Source organism: Erpetoichthys calabaricus, chromosome 8 (assembly GCF_900747795.2).
Source record: "Erpetoichthys calabaricus chromosome 8, fErpCal1.3, whole genome shotgun sequence".
NCBI lineage: Eukaryota > Metazoa > Chordata > Cladistia > Polypteriformes > Polypteridae > Erpetoichthys > Erpetoichthys calabaricus.
Genome location: NC_041401.2, coordinates 3,748,757 through 3,773,340, shown reverse-complemented (window position 1 = coordinate 3,773,340; position 24,584 = coordinate 3,748,757). Strand labels below are relative to the sequence as shown.

Here is a 24,584-nt window from a genome sequence, read left to right as displayed (position 1 = left end):
AGTCCCTTGCCATTTAATATAGACTGTTCCTACTAATGTTTATGCACTACTGTTCTAGCGCCCGTTATTGTAACGGGCTAAATGACTAGTATATATATAATATATTTATACACAGACAGTATATAGAAGGGATCCTACTCTGTTGGGCCCTTGAGCAGGGCCCTTAACCTGAAAATTGCTCCATGGTGCTGTACAATGGCTGACCTTGTGCTCTGACTTCCAAAGGTCGTGAGAAAAGACAATTTCCCCTAGGGGGTTAATACAATGTACCAAATACCAAAAAAAAAAAAAAAGCATGGTGCTCTTGATCGACTCTTAACGGCCATAAAAATTCTGAATATGGCGTTTTGCAATTAAACTCTTTATGTTTTGCTATCTAGTAAAGATTCTATCTTTCCGGCAGATTGTTGAGTTTTCTTCATTTTAAGTGTAATTGTAACCTGCTTGTCAAAATATGGTGGCTGATGTTATGGTTTTAATCAGTGCTCATTAATATTTTATCTATAGTGATATTTGCTTAGAATTTCTCTGCCTATCAAGCAAGTACCCAGACTTTTCATTTGATACATTTTCCTGTGTTTTCCAGATAAGCCTGGGCCTCCTTCAAATCCAAGAGTGACTGATACCACAAAGTCCACTGCAACACTTCACTGGGGAAAGCCACATTATGATGGTGGCCTGGACATAATTGGATACATTGTTGAGCACAAGAAAGTGGGAGATGACGACTGGGTTAAAGATACAACCGGAACTGCTCTCCGAATCACCGAGTTTGTTGTGGCAAACCTTCAGCCTGGCGCCAAGTATAACTTCAGAATCAGCGCTCTGAATGCCGAAGGTGTTGGCGAGCCAGCTGTGATTGAAGAAGTCATTGAAATAAAGGACAGAGAAGAAGTCCCTGACTTTGAACTCGATGCTGAACTCAGGAGAACCCTTGTTGTGAAGGCCGGACTGTCCATTCGCATTTTTGTACCAATTAAAGGCCGTCCAGCTCCTGAAGTCACTTGGATGAAAGGTGACATTCCACTCAAGGGTCGTGCTTCCATCGATAGCACAGAATCTTACACATTACTGATCATACCTGAGTGCACAAGACATGACGCTGGAAAATACACCATGGTACTTGAGAATGCTGCCGGCAAAAAGACTGGCTTTGTGAATGTCAAGGTTCTGGACTCCCCTGGGCCACCAATTAATCTGAAAGCCAGAGATGTCACCAAGGATAGTATCACAATTCAGTGGGATCTGCCTCTGATTGATGGAGGATCACGAGTAACTAATTATATTGTTGAAAAACGAGAAGCCACACGTAAGGCCTATTCCACCATTACTACAAACTGCCAGAAGTGTTCCTTGAGAGTCCCCAACCTGGCAGAAGGATGTGAATACTACTTCAGAGTAATGGCTGAAAATGAATTTGGTATTGGTGAGCCAGCAGAGACACCTGAGCCCATCAGAGCTTCAGAAGCCCCATCTCCACCAGAAAGCCTCAACATCATGGACATTACCAAAGACTCTGCCAGCCTTGCATGGCCCAAGCCTGAGCATGATGGTGGTAGCAAAGTGACTGGATATGTCATTGAAGCTCAGAGGAAAGGCTCAGAACAGTGGTCCCACGTTGGCACCGTCAAAGCTCTGGACTATGTGGTTAAAGGTCTGAATGAAAATGAGGAATATGTCTTCCGGGTTATGGCAGTGAATAGCTGCGGCAGAAGTGACCCCAGAGAAAGCAGGCCAGTAATAATTAAGGAACAGACAAGGCTTCCTGAATTTGACCTGAGGGGTATCTACCAGAAGACAGTCATTGCAAAAGCAGGGGACAATGTCAAGGTTGAGATTCCAGTGCTGGGCAGACCTAAGCCAACAGTCACATGGAAGAAAGGAGACCAAGCATTTAAACAAACACAGAGAATGAATGTTGAGAACACTGCAACTTCGACAATTCTGAGCATTAATGAATGCACCAGAAATGATGCTGGCCAGTTTACTCTGACAGCAAAGAACATACTGGGTGAAGTCAGTGACACTATCTCAGTCCAGATACATGATATTCCTGGACCTCCCAAAGGCCCAATTAAATTTGATGAGATTTCATCGGACTTCATCATCCTGTCATGGGAATCCCCAGAAAATGATGGTGGTGTTCCAATTAGCAACTACGTCGTAGAAATGCGTGAAACTACTGGTACATCATGGGTGGAGTTGGCCGCCACTGTCATTCGCACCACTTTCAAGGCTTCCCGTCTGACAACTGGAGTTGAGTACCAGTTCCGTGTCAAAGCCCAAAACAGGTACGGAATGAGCCCACCACTTAATTCAGAGTGTGTCGTTGCCGCCTATCCATTTAAAGTTCCTGGACCCCCTGGAACTCCACAGGTCACCGCAGTCACAAAGGACACAATGACCATCGCCTGGAACGAGCCAGTTTCTGATGGTGGAAGCCCAATTTTCGGATACCACATTGAAAGGAAAGAGAGAAACAGCATCTTGTGGCAGACAGTCAGCAAAGCTCTTGTGGTCGGAAACATTTTCAAATCCACTGGACTTACAGATGGCATTGCTTACGAGTTTAGGGTCACGGCTGAGAATATGGCAGGAAAAGGTAAACCAAGCAAACCATGCGAACCAACGTTGGCTCTTGATCCTGTTGACCCACCCAGCAAGCCCATTCCTATCAATATTACCAGACATTCTGTGACTCTCCAGTGGACAAAGCCTGAATACGATGGAGGCTTCAAAATAACTGGATACACTGTTGAAAGAAAGGACCTTCCAAATGGCCGTTGGCTAAAAGCCAACTTTAGCAATATCCTGGAGACCAGCTTCACCGTGAGTGGTCTTACTGAAGATGCCTCTTATGAGTTCCGTGTGCTTGCCAGAAATTCTGCGGGATCAATCAGCAAGCCATCAGAGCCGTCAGACTGCGTCACCTGCAGAGATGACATTGAAGAGCCCAGGATTATGGTTGATGCCCGATTCAAAGATGTCATACTTCTCAAAGCGGGAGAAGTGTTCAAACTTGAAGCTGATGTTAGCGGCCGGCCACTGCCAACTATGGTTTGGACAAAGGACAATAAAGAGTTGGAAGACTCTGGACATTTGGAAATTAAGATGTCTGATTTTTCAACTGTCTTGATCAACAAAGACTCTACAAGAAGACATGGAGGGGCATTTGTTCTAACAGCCACAAACCCAGGTGGCTTTGCAAAGCATGTGTTCAATGTTAAAGTCCTTGACAGACCAGGCCCACCAGAAGGACCGCTGGCAGTTTCAGAAGTTACCACAGAGAAATGTGTAATATCGTGGTTACCACCATCTGATGACGGTGGTGCAAAAATTGACTATTATGTGATAGAAAAACGTGAAACTAGCAGGCTGGCTTGGACAAATGTGGCTACTGATGTACAGGTGAACCGATTCAAGGTGACAAAACTCCTTAAAGGAAATGAATACATTTTCAGAGTCATGGCTGTGAATAAATATGGAGTTGGTGAGCCACTGGAGTCAGAACCCACGATGGCAGTAAATCCATATGTGCCTCCTGATCCACCCAAGACCCCAGAAGTCACAGCCATCACTAAAGATTCAATGGTGGTCTGCTGGGGCCACCCAGAATCTAATGGAGGAAGTGAAATTACAAATTACATTGTGGAAAGGCGAGATAAGGCTGGCTTACGCTGGGTCAAGTGCAACAAGAGAGTTGTCACAGATCTAAGGTACAAAGTGTCTGGCTTAACCGAAGGCCATGAATATGAATATAGAGTATCTGCTGAAAATAAAGCAGGCCTGAGTGGCCCAAGTCCATGCAGTCCCTACTACAAGGCTTCAGATACAGTATTTAAACCCGGCCCACCAGGTAACCCTCGAGTATTGGACACCAGCAAATCATCTATCACGATTGCTTGGAATAAACCTATTTATGATGGTGGATCTGAGATCACAGGCTATATGGTTGAGACTTGTCTACCTGAAGAGGATGAGTGGACAATTGTTACTCCACAAGCTGGACTCAAAGCTACATCCTTCACCATCATTAACCTCAAGGAAAATCAGGAATATAAAATCCACATTTCTGCCATTAACTCTGAAGGCATCGGAGAGCCTGCACTTGTGCCTGGTTCACCGAAGGCTGAGGAGAGAATGCTTGCCCCTGAAATTGAACTCGATGCCGAGCTCCGCAAGGTTGTCAGCATACGAGCATGCTGCACATTAAGACTTTTTGTACCCATTAAGGGAAGACCAGTCCCTGATGTTAAGTGGTCAAGAGAGAGTGGAGAAGCACTAGATCGGGCCACTATTGAGAGTACTTCATCTTACACACTGCTGATTGTAGAAAATGTGAACAGATTTGACAGTGGAAAGTATATGCTCACAATCGAAAACAGCTCTGGCAGCAAAACCGCCTTTGTCAATGTGAGAGTATTAGATTCTCCAGGGGCACCTCAGAACCTCAAGATCAAAGAAATAACAAAAGAATCTGTTTCCCTCACTTGGGATCCACCTATCATCGATGGAGGTTCCAAAATTAAGAACTATATCGTAGAGAAACGTGAATCAACTAGAAAGGCTTACTCCACAGTTATGGCCAACTGCCACAAGACAAGCTGGAAAGTGGACAATTTGCAGGAAGGATGCAGCTACTATTTCCGAGTTCTTGCCGAAAATGAATACGGAGTGGGACTTCCAGTTGAGACCACTGACTCCATTAAAGTCTCAGAAAGACCACTTCCACCTGGTAAAGTGACTCTCCAAGACGTCACCCGAAACAGCGTTACACTCTCATGGGAGAAGCCCGAGCATGATGGAGGCAGCAGAATCATAGCATACATAGTGGAAATGCAGAGTAAAGGAAGCGAGAAGTGGGCAATGTGCTCCACAGTGAAAGTCACAGAGGCTGTCGTGTCCGGGCTGATACAAGGTGAGGAGTACCTGTTCCGTGTATCAGCACAGAATGAGAAAGGCATCAGCGATCCTCGCCAATTGAGCGTCCCAGTTATTGCAAAGGACTTGGTCATCCCCCCAACCTTTAAGCTTCTATTCACCACATTCAGCGTGCTAGCAGGTGAGGACTTGAAGGTCGATGTTCCATTTGTTGCTCGTCCAAAAGCGGCAGTCACCTGGCACAAAGATAATCTTCCTCTGAAACAAACCACCAGAGTGAATGCTGAAAGCACAGAATCTAACACCCAGCTGGTGATTAAAGAAGCCTGCAGGGATGATGTTGGCCAATATACTGTCAAACTAGCAAACACCGCTGGAGAAGCTTCAGAGAACCTGGCAATTGTGGTATTAGATAAGCCTGGTCCACCTAAAGGCCCAGTCAAGATTGATGAAGTCACCGCTGACAGTATCACTATTACATGGCAGCCCCCCGAATATGATGGTGGCTGCAGCATCAACAACTACATTGTGGAGAAGAGAGACACTTCAACAACAGCTTGGCAGATTGTCTCAGCAACTGTTGCCAGGACAACAATTAAAGCTGGCCGACTAAAGACTGGCTGCGAGTACCAGTTCAGAATTGCAGCCGAAAACAGATATGGCAAGAGCAGCTTCCTCGTCTCAGAATCTGTGGTGGCTCAGTATCCATTTAAACTTCCAGGACCTCCTGGAACACCTTTTGTGAGCACCGTTACAAAAGACAGCATGGTCGTACAGTGGAATGAGCCTGTTATTGATGGAGGCAGCAAAATTTTGGGATACCATCTAGAACGCAAGGAGAGGAACAGTATCCTGTGGGTGAAGCTCAACAAGACGATCCTCCAGGACACCAGATTTAAGACCACTGGCTTGGAAGAGGGTATTGAATATGAGTACAGAGTCTCAGCCGAAAATATTGTTGGCATTGGCAAATGCAGTAAGGTTTCTGAATGCTATGCAGCACGTGATCCCTGTGACCCACCAGGTAAACCAGTAGCTGTCATTGTCACCAGAAATTCTGTCAGCCTGCAGTGGACAAAGCCTGAATATGATGGCGGAAGCAAAATCACCGGATATATCGTTGAAAAGAAGGAACTTCCCGAAGGCCGATGGATGAAGGCCAGCTTTACCAATGTGACAGAGACTGAATTTGTTGTGACAGGGTTGGTTGAAGACCAGAGGTATGAGTTCCGTGTTATTGCAAGAAATGCTGCTGGTACTTTCAGTGATCCATCAGAAAGCACTGGCCCGATTACAGCAAGAGACGAAGTTGATCCACCACGTATAAGCATGGATCCAAAATACAGAGAAGCTATTGTCTGCAATGCAGGTGACTCCTTCAAAATCGAAGCAGATGTACATGGAAAACCAATTCCCACCATTCAGTGGCTAAAAGGAGAGCAGGAACTGATAGACACGGCTCGCCTTGAAATCAAGAGCACAGACTTCAGCACGTGCCTGAGCGTCAAAGAAGCCATACGTGTTGATGGAGGCCAATACACCCTCCTCGTGAAGAATGTGGCTGGTGAAAGATCAGTTGCTGTCAACGTCAAGGTATTGGACAGACCTGGACCACCTGAAGGACCTGTTGCCATTTCTGGAGTAACTTGCGAGAAGTGCACAATTGCATGGAAGCCACCTTTGCAAGATGGAGGCAGTGACATATCTCATTACATTGTGGAAAGAAGGGAGACAAGCAGATTAGTATGGACTGTAGTGGATCCAAAGGTGCAGACTCTCAGTCTTAAAGTTACCAAACTTCTGGAAGGAAATGAATATATTTTCCGTATTATGGCTGTAAACAAATATGGAGTTGGAGAACCCTTGGAATCAGATGCAGTGATTGCGAAAAATCCATTTGTTGTTCCGGATGCACCCAAGTCTCCTGAAGTGACCACTATCACCAAAGATTCAATGATTGTAGTGTGGAGCAGACCAACATCTGATGGTGGTAGTGAGATTACTGGATACATCTTAGAAAAACGAGACAAGGAAGGCATAAGATGGACCAGATGCAACAAACGTGTGGTTAATGAGCTCCGTTTCCGAGTGACTGGACTCCTTGAAAATCACAGTTATGAATTCAGAGTCTCTGCTGAGAATGCTGCTGGAGTCGGTCAGCCAAGTTTGACCTCTCCTTTGTACAAGGCCTGTGATCCAATCTTTAAACCGGGACCACCCAACAACCCTAAAGTGACAGATGTCACCAGATCATCTGTCTTCCTTTCATGGAGCAAGCCAATTTATGATGGTGGCAGTGAAGTTCAGGGATACATTGTAGAAAAATGTGACACCACCTCTGATGAATGGACAATGTGCACACCACCCACAGGTATTCCAAAGACCTGGATTGAAGTAGACAAGTTACAGGAGAAGCACGAATACAAGTTCAGGGTGTGCGCCATTAACAAGGCTGGAGTTGGAGAACATGCAGATATTGCCGGAGCCATCCTAGTAGAAGAAAAGTTAGAAGCACCAGACCTCGATTTGGATCCTGAGCTGAGGAAAGTCGTCAGTGTCAGAGCTGGTGGTTCTCTGAGATTGTTCATTCCAATCAAAGGACGCCCAGCCCCAGAAGTGAAATGGGGCAAAGTTGATGGAGAAATCAGGGAAACAGCACAAATAGAAGTTACCAGTAGCTTCACCTCTCTTGTGATCGACAATGTTAACAGATTTGATAGTGGCAAATACACTCTTTCTGTGGAGAACATCAGTGGCACCAAGTCTGCCTTCATCAGCGTCAGAGTCCTTGATACGCCAAGTGCCCCTGTTAACTTCAGAATAAAGGAAATTACCAAAGATTCTGTCTCCCTCACATGGGAGCCACCACTGTTGGATGGAGGAGCTAAAATAAAGAATTACATTATAGAGAAGCGAGAAAGCACAAGGAAAGCATATTCAGCTGTGGTGACTAACTGCCACAAGACCTCCTGGAAGGTGGATTCATTACAGGAAGGCTGCAATTACTACTTCAGAGTGTCTGCTGAAAATGAGCACGGCATTGGCCTACATGCAGAGACCACAGATCCTATCAAAGTATCAGAAGTGCCGCAGCCTCCAGGTAAAATCACTGTCGTTGACGTCACACGGAAGAGTGTCTCTCTTAGCTGGGAGAAACCAGAACATGATGGAGGCAGCAAAATCATCCAGTATATTGTGGAAATGCAGGCCAAGGGAAGTGAGAAGTGGTCTGCGTGTGCACACGTTAAAACACTGGATGCTGTCATCACCAACTTAGCCCAAGGAGAAGAGTACATGTTCAGAGTTATAGCAGTGAATGAGAAAGGAAAGAGTGACCCAAGATCTCTTGCCGTACCAGTTGTTGCCAAAGATCTTGTCATCGAGCCTGATGTGAAACCTGCTTTCAGTAATTACAGTGTGCAGGTGGGACAAGACCTGAAGATAGAAATTCCAATTTCTGGTCGCCCCAAGCCAACCGTTTCCTGGACTAAGGATGGGCAAACTCTGAAGCAGACAACACGAGTTAACGTAGTTGACACAGACAACTGCACCACCCTTAACATCAAAGAATCCACAAAGGATGACAGTGGTGTGTATAGTATCACTGTATCAAATGTGGTTGGTCAGAAAGTTGCAACAATTGATGTGATCACACTCGACAAGCCAGGTCCTCCAACTGGGCCAGTCAAATTTGATGAAATCAGTGCAGAAAGCATTACGATATCCTGGGAGCCACCAAAATACACAGGTGGCTGCCAGATTTCAAATTACATTGTTCAGAAGAGAGATACCACCACTACCAACTGGGAAATCGTTTCTGCCACAGTGGCCAGAACAACCCTCAAGGTAATGAAACTTAAAACTGGATCTGAATACCAATTTAGAATTATTGCCGAAAACCGATATGGTCAGAGCTTTGCTCTGGACTCAGAATGTGTGGTGGCCCAATACCCATACAAAGAGCCTGGCCCACCTGGCACTCCATTTGTCACTGCTGCTACGAAGGACAGTATGATTGTACAGTGGCATGAGCCTATTAATGATGGTGGAAGCAAGATCCTTGGTTATCACTTAGAACGGAAAGAGAGGAACAGTATTCTCTGGACAAAGATCAATAAAACCATCATTCAGGATACTCGCTTCAAGACAAGCCCTCTTGAAGAAGGCATTGAATACGAGTTCAGGGTCTATGCCGAGAACATCGTTGGCATCGGCAAATCCAGCAAAGTGTCTGAATGCTATGTGGCACGTGACCCTTGTGATCCACCTGGCTGCCCTGAGGCCTTGATTGTGACAAGGCACTCTGTGACTCTTCAGTGGACCAAACCAGAGTATGATGGTGGTAGTGCAATCACCGGGTACATTGTGGAGAAACGGGACCTCCCTGAAGGCCGATGGATGAAAGCTAGCTACACAAATGTCATTGAGACACAATTCACTGTTACCGGTTTAACTGAGGGCGAGAAGTATGACTTTAGAGTCATCGCAAAGAATGCAGCAGGAACAATGAGCAAGCCATCGGATAACACAGGTCCAATAACAGCCAAAGATGAAGTTGAACCTCCACGTGTTTCCATGGATCCCAAATACAAAGACACCATTGTGGTGAATGCTGGTGATACATTTAAACTTGATGCCGATGTCTATGGTAAGCCACTTCCATCGATTCAGTGGTTCAAAGGAGACAAGGAGCTTGAGGAGAGTGGAAGATGTGAGATCAAGAACAGTGATTTCAAAGCACTCATCATTATTAAAGATGCCATAAGAGTTGATGGCGGCCAGTACAACCTGCAGCTCACAAATGTAGCAGGCACCAAAACTGTTCCTATTCAGGTTAAGTATTAGACCGACCAGGACCCCCTGAAGGGCCTATTCACGTTACCGGTGTAACAGCTGATAAATGTTCATTGTCATGGGCCCCTCCACAACACGATGGTGGAAGTGATATCTCACATTACATCATAGAAAAGAGAGAAACCAGCCGCCTTGCTTGGACTGTCGTCGCCTCAGATGTTGTTGCTACAATGTTCAAGGCAACCAAGCTCCTGGAAGGCAATGAGTACATCTTCCGCATCATGGCAGTTAACAAATATGGGGTTGGTGAGCCTTTGGAGTCCATACCCGTCATGATGAAGAATCCATTTGTACCACCTGGAGCACCAAAGGGACTGGAAGTAACAAACATTGCGAAAGACTCCATGACAGTTTGCTGGACCAGGCCAGACAGTGACGGAGGCAGTGAAATTGTTGGGTATATCGTGGAGAAAAGAGACAGAACTGGAATCAGATGGGTAAAATGCAACAAGCGCAGAGTCACTGATTTGCGATTTAGAGTCACAGGATTAACCGAAGACCATGAGTATGAATTTAGATTGTCTGCAGAAAACGCTGCTGGCATTGGAGAACCAAGTCAGCCAACAGCATTCTTTAAAGCTTGTGATCCTATTTATAAGCCTGGACCCCCAATCAATGCTCATGTCGTGGACACAACCAGGAACTCAGCCGCAATTGCATGGGGAAAGCCAATTTATGATGGTGGCAGTGAAATCCAAGGCTATATTGTGGAAATCTGCAAGGCAGATGAAGAAGAATGGACCATGTGCACTCCACCAACTGGTCTGCGCATCAATCGCTTTGAAATTACTAAACTTATTGAACACCAGGAGTATAAGGTTCAGGTCTGTGCTATTAATAAGTTGGGAGTTGGTGAACCAGCAGCCATTCCTGGAACCGTCAAACCTGAAGACAAACTTGATGCACCTGAAATTGACCTTGATTCTGATTTGAGGAAAGGAATTGTAGTACGTGCTGGAGGATCTGTGAAGATAAGCATACCTTTCAAAGGAAGACCAGCCCCTGAAATCAGCTGGTCCAAGGATGAAGGTGATCTACCAGAGAAAGCACAAATTGAAAAGGCCCTCAACTTCACTCAGCTCTCCATAGATAGCTGTGATCGAAATGATGCTGGAAAATACACTCTGAAGCTAGAAAACAGCAGTGGCGTCAAATCAGCATTTGTCATCGTAAAAGTCCTCGATACGCCTGGAGCTCCCCTGAACCTCACCGTGAAGGACGTGAAGAAGGATTCGGCAACTTTGGTTTGGGATCCCCCATTGATTGATGGCGGCAGTAAGATCAAGAATTACGTGATTGACAAGCGTGAATCAACCAGGAAGGCCTATGCCAACGTCACCTCCAAATGTAACAAGACCAGCTTTAAAGTTGAAAATCTCACTGAGGGAGCAATCTATTACTTCAGGGTAATGGCCGAGAATGAGTTTGGAATTGGCTTACCTATTGAGACCATTGATTCAATAAAGGCGTCAGAGGCACCACTTGCACCAGGAAAAGTTACACTCATAGATGTTACTCAGACAAGTGCTTCTCTCATATGGGAGAAACCAGACCACGATGGAGGCAGCAGACTTATGGGATACTTGGTAGAAATGTTACCTAAAGGGTCTGACAAATGGGCAGTTGTGACTCAGACCAAAACATGCGATGCTGTTATCACCGGTTTAAGCTCTGGGCATGAATACAACTTCAGAATCATTGCCTACAATGAGAAAGGAAAGAGCGACCCAAGACCACTGGCGGTACCAGTCATCGCTAAAGATCTAACAATTGAGCCCAGTTTCAAGCTCATGTTCAACACATACAACGTACAGGCCGGAGAAGACCTCAAGGTGGATATACCAGTGATTGGTCGCCCAAGGCCTACTGTTTCTTGGACAAAGGATGGGCAAGCACTCAAGCAAACCACAAGACTAAACGTGGAGACTACACCAACGTCCACAATCCTCCATATCAAAGAGAGCCATCGTGATGACTTTGGCAAGTATGCAGTCACTGCGACAAACAGCGCAGGCTCAGTTACAGAAGAAATTGGCATCATTATTCTCGATAAGCCAGGTCCTCCCACCGGCCCAATCCGCATCGATGAAGTAAGTTCCAACTATGTCATCATTTCCTGGGAACCACCACAGTATACAGGAGGCTGCCAGATCAATAACTACATTGTGGAGAAGCGGGACACAACCACAACCTCGTGGCAGATGGTGTCAGCTACTATTGCTAGGACAACTATTAAAGTAGGTAAACTGAAGACAGGCTCTGAATATCAATTCAGGGTATTTGCTGAAAATCGATATGGCAAGAGCTCATCTCTGGATTCCCAAGCGGTTGTGGTGCAGTATCCATACAAGGAGCCCGGTCCACCTGGCACTCCATTTGTGTCATTTGCTTCAAAAGACCACATGGTAATTGAATGGAATGAGCCAGTGAATGATGGTGGCAGTGCCGTTCTGGGCTACCACCTGGAGAGGAAAGAAAGAAATAGCATCTTGTGGACGAAGCTGAACAAGACACTCATTCAGGACACTCGCTTTAAAGCCAACAATCTTGAAGAAGGCATTGAATATGAATACAGAGTATACGCCGAAAATATTGTAGGAATTGGCAAAGCCAGTAAAGTTTCAGAATGCTTTGTCGCTAGAGACCCATGTGATCCACCAGGCTGTCCAGAAGCAATTGTCATCACTAGGAACTACGTTACACTTCAGTGGACCAAGCCTCAGTATGACGGTGGCAGCAAGGTCACAGGCTACATTGTGGAGAAGAAAGAGTTGCCTGAAGGTCGCTGGATGAAAGCCAGTTTTACTAATGTGATTGACACTGAATTTACCATTACTGGCTTAGTGGAAGACCAAAGATATGAATTTAGAGTGATCGCAAGAAATGCAGCTGGTATTTTCAGTGAACCCTCTGAAAGCACCGGACCAATTACTGCACGGGATGAAATTGAGGCCCCAAGAGTTTCAATGGATCCCAAATATAAAGACGTCATTGTCGTAAATGCAGGGGATACCTTTATTCTGGAAGCTGATATTCATGGCAAGCCTATTCCCGACATCACATGGCTCAAGGAGGGCAAAGAGATTGACCAAACTGTTGCCAGAATGGAAGTGAAATCAACAGTCCAGAGGACAAGTCTCCTGGTCAAAGACTGCATTCGGGTTGATGGTGGCCAGTACGTACTTAACCTCAGCAACGTCGGTGGAACAAAAACAGTACCTATAACAGTTAAAGTGCTGGACAGACCTGGTCCTCCTGACGGACCCCTCAAAGTCACTGGAGTCACTGCTGAGAAATGCTATTTGGCTTGGAGCCCCCCCCCCTCACATGATGGCGGTGCTAGCATCTCTTATTACATCATTGAGAAGAGGGAGACCAGCAGGTTGTCTTGGACACAGGTGGCTAATAATGTCCAAGCAATCAGCCATAAAGTGACCAAACTCCTTACTGGTAATGAATATATATTTAGAGTCATGGCAGTGAATAAGTATGGCATTGGTGAGCCACTGGAATCTGAGCCAGTTCTTGCACGTAATCCTTTCAAGCCACCAGGACCACCTTCAGTTCCTGAGGTGACCGCCATCACAAAAGACTCTATGGTGGTGACATGGAACCGCCCAGATGACAATGGTGGTGCTGAAATAGAGGGATACATCTTAGAAAAGCGTGATAAGGATGGAATCAGATGGACAAAGTGCAACAAAAAGAGGTTGACCGATCTGAGACTCAGAGTAACCGGCCTTACTGAAGGACACTTTTTTGAATTCCGTGTGTCAGCTGAAAATGCCGCTGGTGTTGGCCAGCCAAGTGAACCATCCGTGTTCTACAGAGCCTGTGATGCCACATATCCACCAGGCCCACCAAACAATCCCAAAGTCACAGATACCTCTAGCACATCTGTGTCCCTGGCCTGGAGCAAGCCTATCTACGACGGAGGAGCCCAGGTGAAAGGATACGTTGTGGAAATGAAGGAAGCTAGTGCAGATGAATGGACCACATGCACTCCTCCAATGGGTGTGCAGGCCACTCGTTTCTGTGTCACCAAGCTAAAGGAGAACACTGAATACAACTTCCGCATCTGTGCCATTAATATTGAAGGAGTTGGTGAGCCCGCTGACATTGCCGGATCGGTACTTGTGGCAGAGAAGCTTGAAGCTCCTGAGATAGAATTAGACGCTGACCTTCGCAAAGTAGTGTCTGTGCGTGCCAGTGCAACTCTACGCCTGTTTGTCACCATCAAGGGCCGACCTGAGCCTGAGGTGAAATGGGAAAAGGAAGATGGTAGCATTTCTGAGCGTGCTCAGATTGAAGTGACAAGCTCATACACCATGCTTGTAATTGACAACGTGAACAGGTTCAACAGTGGCAAATACATCTTGAAACTCGAGAATAACAGTGGAAGTAAGTCTGCATTTGTCAACGTCAGAGTGCTGGACTCTCCAAGCGCTCCAATTAATTTCTCCATTAAGGAAATAAGGAAAGACGCTGTTACATTGACTTGGGAACCTCCACTCCTGGATGGAGGAGCAAAGATTACCAACTATATTGTTGAAAAGCGTGAAACCACACGCAAGGCATACACAACCGTTACCAACAACTGCACAAAGAACACATTCAAAGTCGATCAGCTCCAGGAGGGAGGCATATACTACTTCCGTGTGCTTGCAGTCAATGAGTTTGGAGTAGGTTTGCCAGCTGAAACACAAGAACCAGTTAAAGCATCAGAAGCTCCTTTGCCACCTGGCAAGGTCACCCTAGTGGATGTAACACGCAAGAGTGTCACCCTTTCCTGGGAGAAACCCGATCATGATGGTGGCAGTAAAATCTCTAGCTATGTTGTTGAAATGCAAACTAAAGGCAGCGATAAGTGGACAATGTGTGCCCAAGTGAAGACACTTGAAGCCACAGTGTCAGGCCTTTCTGCCGGAGAAGAGTATTCATTTAGAATTCTGGCCGTAAACGAGAAAGGCAAGAGCGATCCTAAGCAGCTAGGAGTCCCAGTAATTGCCAAGGACATTGAAATCGAACCTAGCATGGAACTGCTTTTCAACACGTTCAGCGTAAAAGCAGGTGATGACCTTAAGATTGACGTACCTTTCAGAGGCAGACCTCTGCCAACAGTGGAGTGGAAGAAAGATGGCCAACCCCTCAAACAGACCACAAGAGTGAATGTCACGACATCTAAGAATTCAACCCTAGTTTTAATCAAGGAAGCCACCCGAGAAGATGTTGGGAAATATGAGCTAATTTTGACAAATGTGGCTGGCACCAAGTCTGCTGAAATTGGAGTAATTGTACTGGACAAGCCTGGTGTACCAGGACCAATCAAAGTAGATGAGGTCAGCTCTGACAGCATATCAATTTCCTGGGAACCTCCAGAGTATGATGGAGGCTGCCATATCAACAACTACATCGTTGAAAAGAGGGATACTACCACAACAGCATGGCAGATTGTATCTGCTACAGTTGCCAGGACATCCATTAAGGTCTCCCGATTGACTACGGGCTCTGAATATCAGTTCCGTGTGTGTGCTGAAAACCGTTATGGCAAGAGCTACTGCCGAGAATCATCAGCGATTGTTGCACAATATCCATATAAGCCACCTGGTCCTCCTGCCACACCTTGTGTCACACATGCAACCAAAGCCTTTATGGTCGTAGAATGGAATGAACCAGTAAATGATGGAGGCAGCCCAGTAATTGGCTATCATCTTGAGCGTAAAGAAAGAAGCAGCATCCTCTGGACCAAGATGAACAGAGTCATGATCACCGACACAAAGATGAAAGTGACTGGAATCGAAGAAGGCCTTTTGTATGAGTACCGTGTTTACGCCGAGAATATTGTTGGTGTAGGAAAATGCAGCAAAGCATGTGAGCCCGTGGCTGCAAGGGATCCATGTGATCCACCTGGTCAACCTGAGGTAACAAACATCACCCGAACATGTGTCTCTCTCTCCTGGTCTAAGCCAGAATACGATGGTGGTGCGAAGATCACAGGATACATCATTGAGCGTAAGGAACTGCCAGATGGTCGCTGGCTGAAGTGCAACTTCACAAACATTCAGGAGAATTACTTTGATGTGACTGGCCTCACAGAAGATCAGCGTTATGATTTCCGTGTTTTCGCCAGGAACGCTGCTGGTCTGATCAGTGAGCCATCTGAATGCACTGGTCCAATCACAGTAAAGGATGATGTGGATGCGCCCCGCATCATGATGGATGTCAAATTCCGAGATATTGTTGTCGTGAAGGCTGGTGACATCCTAAAGATCAATGCTGACATTGCTGGACGACCTCACCCTGTTGTTTCATGGTCAAAGGATGGGAAGGAGATAGAAGAAAAGGCAAGAGTGGAGATTGTTTCCACAGACACCAGCACGGTGCTTACAGTGAAAGACTGCATCCGCAGGGACTCAGGACAGTATGTCTTGACATTACAGAATGTGGCAGGTACAAGATCACTGGCCGTAAACTGCAAAGTACTTGATAGACCAGGTCCTCCCGCAGGCCCACTACAGGTGGCTGGCCTTACAGCTGAGAAATGCAGTCTGTCTTGGGGACCACCACAGGAAAATGGAGGTGCTGAAATCGATCACTATGTTGTAGAAAAGCGTGAAACAAGCCGACTTGCCTGGACCATGGTGGATGCTGATGTGAAGACAACTTCATGCAAAGCTACTAAACTGTTGAAAGGCAATGAATACATTTTCCGAGTGATGGGAATTAATAAGTATGGTACTGGTGAGCCACTTGAAAGCCATGCAGTCAAGGCTCTTGATCCTTTCACTGTTCCAAATGCACCAACGAACCTGGAGATTACAAGCATAACCAGTGAAGCTATCACACTCTGCTGGGCAAGACCTACCAGTGATGGTGGCAGTGAAATCAGTGGGTATGTAATCGAAAGAAGAGAAAAGACTGGCCTGAGATGGATGCGTGTCAACAAAAAGCCAGTATATGACCTCAGAGTGAAAGCATCCAACCTCAGAGAAGGATGTGAATATGAATTCCGGGTTTATGCTGAAAATGCAGCTGGCCTGAGTGCTCACAGTGAACCATCTCCACTGATTAAAGCAGTGGATCCAATCTTCTTGCCATCACCTCCTTCCAAGCCCAAGATCGTTGATTCCACCAAGACCACCATTACTGTTGGCTGGACAAAGCCTTTGTTTGATGGAGGCTCACCTGTCACTGGATATTGTGTTGAGTACAAGAAAACAGAAGATGAAGACTGGTTGACTGCCATCCAGAACCTTAGAGGAACAGAGTTTACTGTGGTTGGCCTTACTTCTGGAGCTGAATATGTGTTCAGAGTGAAATCCATCAATAAGGTTGGTCTCAGTGAACCAAGCGCCAATTCTGAACCTCAGATTGCCAAGGAAAGGGAAGAGGAGCCAGTCTTTGATATCGACAATGAGCTGCGTAAAACGCTAATCGTGAAAGCAGGTGGCTCCTTCACTTTCACAGTACCATTCAGAGGAAAACCTGTCCCTAATGTCATGTGGAGCAAAGAAGATGTAGACCTGAGACTCAGGGCAAGCATTGACACCAGAGACACGTGCACATCTCTGACAGTGGAGAAGGCAACCCGTTGGGATTCTGGGAAGTACACAGTAACCCTACAGAATGCAGTTGGAACAGCAACATTGACACTAGTTGTCAAAGTCCTTGATTCTCCTGGTCCACCTTGTAACATTTTTGTGAAAGAAGTCACCAAGGAATCTGCAGTGCTCTCCTGGGATGTCCCAGAAAATGAAGGAGGTGCTCCGGTAAAGAACTACCACATAGAAAAACGTGAAGCCAGCAAGAAGGCTTGGGTGTCCGTCACCAATAACTGCCACCGCTTGACCTTCAAAGTTCCAAATCTTCAAGAAGGAGCCGTTTATTACTTCAGAGTTACTGGAGAGAATGAATTTGGAATTGGGCTACCTGCTGAGGGCAAGGAAGGAGTTAAGATCACAGGTATGCGTTCCATTCCATTCCATTATCTGGCCCATTTTGACTGCAGGATATTCAAACTTTGGAAATATTGTCTTGTTCTAACTGTTTTGTTTTTGTTGTCTTGTAATTGTGTCTCATAACAGAGAAACCAAGTCCTCCTGAGAAGCTTGGAGTGACCGAAGTTACCAAGGAAAGTGTGTCTCTGTCATGGCTGAAACCAGAGCATGATGGTGGAAGTAGAGTTGTTGGCTATATGGTTGAAGCGCTGGAGAAGGGCCAGCAGAAGTGGGTTAAGTGTGCCGTTGTGAAAACAACTCATTATGTCATCCATGGCCTGAAGGAGAATACTGAATATTTCTTCCGCGTGAGCGCAGAAAATCAGGCAGGAATGAGTGATCCTAAAGAGATGGTCCTCCCTGTGATGGTTAAAGATCAACTAGGTAAGTTCTTATGTTTCATCTCTGTTTATTTTGTTGTTTTTCTTTCATCCATTACCAAATTCAAGATGTTTGGAATGTTTTGATCTAACTAAGAGGATATTGATACAGAGGTAGAATCAGGACAGCAGAGATTTAAGGGCAGCTGTAAGCTAAATTCGAGCAGATATCAGCCAACAAGATTCACAGAAATCAAAGTCATAAATCAACATGGGCCAAAGCCTGAAAATATTTCCAGGAAATTATTTATTTCTACTCAAGAATAAGGTTCAAGAATATGAAGGTCTTAGGACTTGACACTGAACGTATAACAATTAGCTCTAGAATTCTAAAAGCAGAAACCATAATGGGATGAAAAGAATCCCAGAGTTTCATAAGCAAGGGGTTGACGCAAGTGAATATAGTTGTGGTAAAATAATGGAAACTGCTCTCAAGCTGAAGGGATGGTCCTGTGGTATAGCCAAGTACTACAGCAGGAATAGCTCTAGTGGCAAATCGTGGCTGCAAGATGGAGTGTGGCCTTCAAAAAAAGCAGCCCAGAATCTGCACTGGCCTGTCCACATCAGCCTCACCCTAATCCAGTCAGTCTCCTACTTTCAAAAAGCAGACTTTGGCATGACTACGCCCTAAGCAGGTTTAAAAGATTAAAAATCTCAAAAATGCCTCACGAGAGGGAGAACCCTGAAAACAGGGGCTTGTACTGAAAAATCAAACCATAAGTAACTAAAAGATTTATGTTATAAACACTTAAATATCAAAAAAAAATGTTTAAACAAGAACAAAAATGAATTGCTAACAAGTCTCTAAGCTGAGAAATAACAAGAAAAACAGCAAAAAAAAACGCTGGTAACCAACATTTCTAAATCCAAATTAAAAAGAAATACCTGAATATCTGCCGGTGAATTTCAATGAATTTCCTGATGCCTTGTGCCGCACTTCACACATAGCCAGGGGGTGGTCTCAGTAGCGGTGACATCTTGGTGGAACTGCCAACAATGAACATGTAACATAGGCATATTTAACTGGACAGTGCACAGCCATCAATAAATGTAATAAAAAACAACAACACAACACAGTGACACCATAATAAATAAACAGAACAAAATGAGCAGAACCATGGACAGGCACAAAATTAATATAAATATAAGCCGGGGAAGAAACCCTGAATAAAACTTAACGAATGCCACTTCCACCTCATGTGAGGCTTATGTAACTGTCTTGTGTCTCTGAAGGCTGTAGGCACAACTGGACTCAGACATGGCTGTCATACTTCATGTACTCCATGTCAGGTATTGCGAAGTGTTCCCCTGGAAAAAACAAAATTCAGCACTAGACACTGGGGACTGACTGGTGAACACTAGTGCAGACATTCCTGTGCCTCGATTTCCATAAAACTGATCAAAATAAGTTGTTTTGTACTGGGTGGCAGAGAATGTCCTACCAACATGGTTTTATAGTCTGTTTTGTCTTGGTAGAGTAACATTTTGCTCTACTTTCCCCTTTTGTATTATTAATATGTAGCCTTTGTCAGAATGCGTCAAATCTCACAGACTTACCACTGTTTCTAAGGTATTGTACCATATAACTTCTCCTCACCTTCCCTTCTACATTTATAACCTCAGGCAATTAGGTGCAGTAAAAGACGAGCAGGAGTTAAGTTACACTTTAAATAATATATTATTGATAATATTCATAAATAATAACAATAGGCAAAGTACATTTGAATATTGGCAACCATACAACCTGATAAATGTTGATGTGTAGTTTCAGGCGGTACACAGACTTGTCACTTGTGAATTTCCCCATGGGATTAATAAAGTATCTATCTATCTATCTATCTATCTATCTATCTATCTATCTATCTATCTATCTATCTATCTATCTATCTATCTATCTATCTATCATATAGTGCCTCTCTTATCTATCTATCTATTATATAGTGCCTTTCATTTCTATCTATCTATCTATCTATCTATCTATCTATCTATCTATCTATCTATCTATCTATCTATCTATCTATCATATAGTGCCTCTCTTATCTATCTATCTATTATATAGTGCCTTTCATTTCTATCTATCTATCTATCTATCTATCTATCTATCTATCTATCTATCTATCTATCTATCTATCTATCTATTATATAGTGCCTCTCTTATCTATCTATCTATTATATAGTGCCTTTCATTTCTATCTATCTATCTATCTATCTATCTATCTATCTATCTATCTATCTATCTATCTATCTATCTATCTATCTATCTATCTATTATATAGTGCCTCTCTTATCTATCTATTTATTATATAGTGCCTTTCATTTCTATCTATCTATTATATAGTGCCTCTTATCTATCTATCTATCTATCTATCTATCTATCTATCTATCTATCTATCTATCTATCTATCTATCTATCTATCTATCTATCTATCTATCTATTATATAGTGTCTCTCTTATCTATCTATTTATTATATAGTGCCTTTCATTTCTATCTATCTATCTATCTATCTATCTATCTATCTATCTATCTATCTATCTATCTATCTATCTATCTATCTATCTATTATATAGTGCCTTTCATTTCTATCTATCTATCTATCTATCTATCTATCTATCTATCTATCTATCTATCTATCTATCTATCTATCTATCTATCTATCTATCTATCTATTATATAGTGCCTCTCTTATCTATCTATTTATTATATAGTGCCTTTCATTTCTATCTATCTATTATATAGTGCCTCTTATCTATCTATCTATCTATCTATCTATCTATCTATCTATCTATCTATCTATCTATCTATCTATCTATCTATCTATCTATCTATCTATTATATAGTGTCTCTCTTATCTATCTATTTATTATATAGTGCCTTTCATTTCTATCTATCTATCTATCTATCTATCTATCTATCTATCTATCTATCTATCTATCTATTATATAGTGCCTTTCATTTCTATCTATCTATCTATCTATCTATCTATCTATCTATCTATCTATCTATCTATCTATCTATCTATCTATCTATCTATCTATCTATCTATCTATCTATCTATCTAGTTACTTAAAATGTCTCTAGTTAAGTCCTCATTTGTGGTCAGCTTTCTTCAGAACAGGCCGCATGCCCGTCTCAATATGGCTGCTGAGCTGTGCTCTTCATTGTGTTGTCCTTTTCAGTTCATGGTGTGAGATGGTCTTTCCTCAGTTTGGTAAGAGAGAGAGAGAGTGAGGTAAAGCAAGCAAATTTATAGGTTTTCTGTCCAACCCCTAGAGCCAATAGGATGTCATGGTATTTAAAGGCTTCTGATACAAGCCAGTCCCAAACAGTCATACTTCAGACCAATGGGGGGACAGAACACCTTCACACCTGCCTTCCAAACCATATGTTAAGGTAAAGCTTGGCAGTTAGGCAGCCTGGCTTTCCTGTAGGAGCTGACTAGGAGTCCTGCAGAGAAATATTAGCCAAACTTGTGTGAGGCATTTCACCCCAACCCTGTCGTAAAATTACAAAGAGACTCAGTCCTAAAAGAGAGGAAGGGGTTCTTAAACCATCAAACCATTGCTGTTATTATCAATAATGTAACACTAATATTACATTTTCTTTGTCTAAGCTACAAATAAAGAAATACAAAATATTAATCAACTTGTATGCAAAAGTTCACGTCACAACAGTAGTCCCAACAAATTGGGGTTGTTGCATCATCACTTATTTTCAGTTCACTAGGCAGTAGAAACATATATTTCTGTATTTTGATTACTAGAAGTTTACACAAACACAATGTTTTCACATTAGGTAGCACAGATGTTTATTTTGGACATCCCTGTGTTTATTTGGCAGTTAAAGTGGAAAACTCTTACTTTAAAATGACTAAAGCCGATGTGCCGATTATGTGACTTCTGGTCGTAAGGTATGCCAGACTTCCAACTATCCTTGTTGCTCTTGTCACCAAACCATATCAGTTTAAATGACTGAAACTTACTGGCATGTCACTGTGACTGTGACTGTGGGCTGACTTTCCAGGACAGTTGTGCTTGGCTCTTTTTCTGACAACCAATTGTGTGTGGCCAGTGTCATAAGGAGGGTTACAAGTGTGAAAGAAAAATGAACTTCTTGCAAGCTACTGAGGGTTAATAGCTGTTGGAGCCGTTTTGCTGTAACGGCAGGTTATTCATACAGGTGTCTGTCATAAGACAGGGTGCAGTAAGATGACCCACGACAATTTCCAGTTTCTTTAGGAACTCCTCGTCTATTTGACACAGGAAAGATGACCTTTCCTTCTTTAGGGTCTATCTGACAAGTAAAAAAAAAATAAGAACAGACGGCCCATTAGCGTAATAAAATAAAATGCTTAAGTAAAAGATATTATGGTTTTTTTTTGATAAATAAGGGGAAGGGGGAGGAAGGAGAAATTATAAAAAGCCAATAGAAAAATGGAACTTTGCTCTTCTGCCTTGCAACGTAGAATCCATGTACTCATCTTTGATTGAATAAAAATCTAATTGATGGAACTATTCCTGTCTTCCTCGGAGGGGGGTTTCTTCTACACGAGGTATGGCGAGTTGAAGCTGCAGGTGCCCTTTTTTCATTTTTTCCATTCTGTCGTGGTACTTAAAACACGAGACATCAGACAGACAGACTTCGTTTTGTTTTGTGAGGTACAAAACACACTCGTTCCTTATTCCTCATCGCTGCATTCTCTGTATTTCATTCATTGATTGTCCCAGAGGCCAACACTGCGACTAAAGACAAGATCAGACATGTTTGAAGGAAGAGTTGTGGATTAGTTGAAGTGGGTCGGTGGGTACGTCACTTAAGGGACTACCTTCCCGGCAGCACAACAAGAACTGCTGCTGACTCGTTAAGATTATCTAAATTAAGGCTACGACTGAAAATCTCTGGAAAAGACATGAAATGTGACAGGGCCTTAAAGCAACTACAGAATGTGCAGGAACAAGATCTCAACACGCTTTATCACACACAACACTTTGGACCTGTATCTTCTAAAACATAGAATTCTCCCCCAAAAATATGTTTTCATTTCTATGCCTATTTTTTTTTTAAAGTCTATATTTGTCATTGTTACTTTTAGTTTTGAAGATTAAACACAAGACTATTTTATTGACGTTTGTTTTTAGTGTCATTATTATATTTGAGTATTTAATAAATACTAAGTAGTTACTATGTCCTGCTTATTTCCTCAATTTCTTATGCTTTCTGTTTTTAAAAAACAGTGTTGTCTCACTTCACTGATGATACTTCATTATTTTTAATATCATTCATGTCTTCTTCTTTCTAGAATCACCTGAAATTGACATGAAGAACTTCCCTAACAATACGGTATATGTGAGAGCAGGGTCCAATCTTAAATTTGAAATTCCGCTCATTGGCAAGCCTTTGCCAAAGATCACTCTCTCCAAAGACAACGTGCCAGTGAAGTCCACAATGAGGTTCAACACCGAGACCACGGCCGACAGCCTCATCATCAACCTGAAGGAGAGCGTGGCTGCCGACGCGGGACGATACGACATCACCGCCTCCAACTCCAGCGGAACCACTAAGTCATTTGTGAACATTGTCATCCTGGACAGGCCCGGCCCGCCAGTGGGTCCAGTGGAGATCAGTGATGTGACTGAAGACAGTGTCACCCTGAGGTGGCAGCCCCCAGTCTATGATGGTGGCAGTCAAGTAACAAACTACATAGTTCTGAAACGTGAAACAAGCACAGCAGCCTGGTCGGAGGTCTCTGCCACTGTTGCAAGAAGCATCGTCAAGGTGATGAAGCTGACAACTGGAGAGGAGTACCAGTTCCGCATTAAAGCTGAGAACCGCTTTGGCATCAGTGACCACATTGACTCTGCCTGTGTCACAGTCAAGCTCCCTTACAGTAAGTGGCTTCATCTTCTTGGAAAACGTCTAACTAAACAATTACTCGTGTGTGTCAGTCACACAGCGCTTTATATAAAAATCGACAAAGCAGTTTTACAAAATAGGTCAGAGGCTAACAATCATACTTTCTCATTGGTTGACAGTGGATACACAGTTGTCTTATGAATTTGCCAACTTAACACCGTTCCTCCAGTTCCATAATATGTTCAATTTAGCTCAACGTCGGATTTCCCATCAACAGGGGCCTGCCATGTAGAGGGGCTCCATTCAGCCAGGCCATTGCAAATGGTTTTACATAGTGAGTTATGTAGCTGCACTTTAGTCCGCATGACAACAAAGTAAAAATGGCCACATTACCTTCATAACGAGGAATCCAAGGAGCGCCCATCAAACTGTGCCACATGCAGTGCCAGCTCAGCAGGGTCCTTCAAGTGGATACGGTGCACTGACACTAGTTTTGTTTGTCTTTATGAAATTCTCAGAAGAGGAGATGCAGACGAGTTCATCCAACTAGTAGACGGGACAACCTCCCTTCTTACCGACTTGTCTCACAAATGCACACAAAACATGACCCTCAAGTCACT

The 24,584-nt window shown here is 43.7% G+C and overlaps 1 protein-coding gene across 1 annotated transcript in view; it reads left to right on the top strand.

Moving 5' to 3' along the window:
- ttn.1 (titin, tandem duplicate 1) overlaps positions 1-24,584 on the top strand; it is a 394,831-nt gene that overhangs the window by 332,634 nt on the left and 37,613 nt on the right. Inside the window, 4 exon segments of the mRNA XM_051930464.1 lie at positions 587-9,715; positions 9,718-17,697; positions 17,820-18,116; positions 23,411-23,998. Of these exon segments, the coding sequence (XP_051786424.1) occupies positions 587-9,715; positions 9,718-17,697; positions 17,820-18,116; positions 23,411-23,998 (17,994 nt within the window).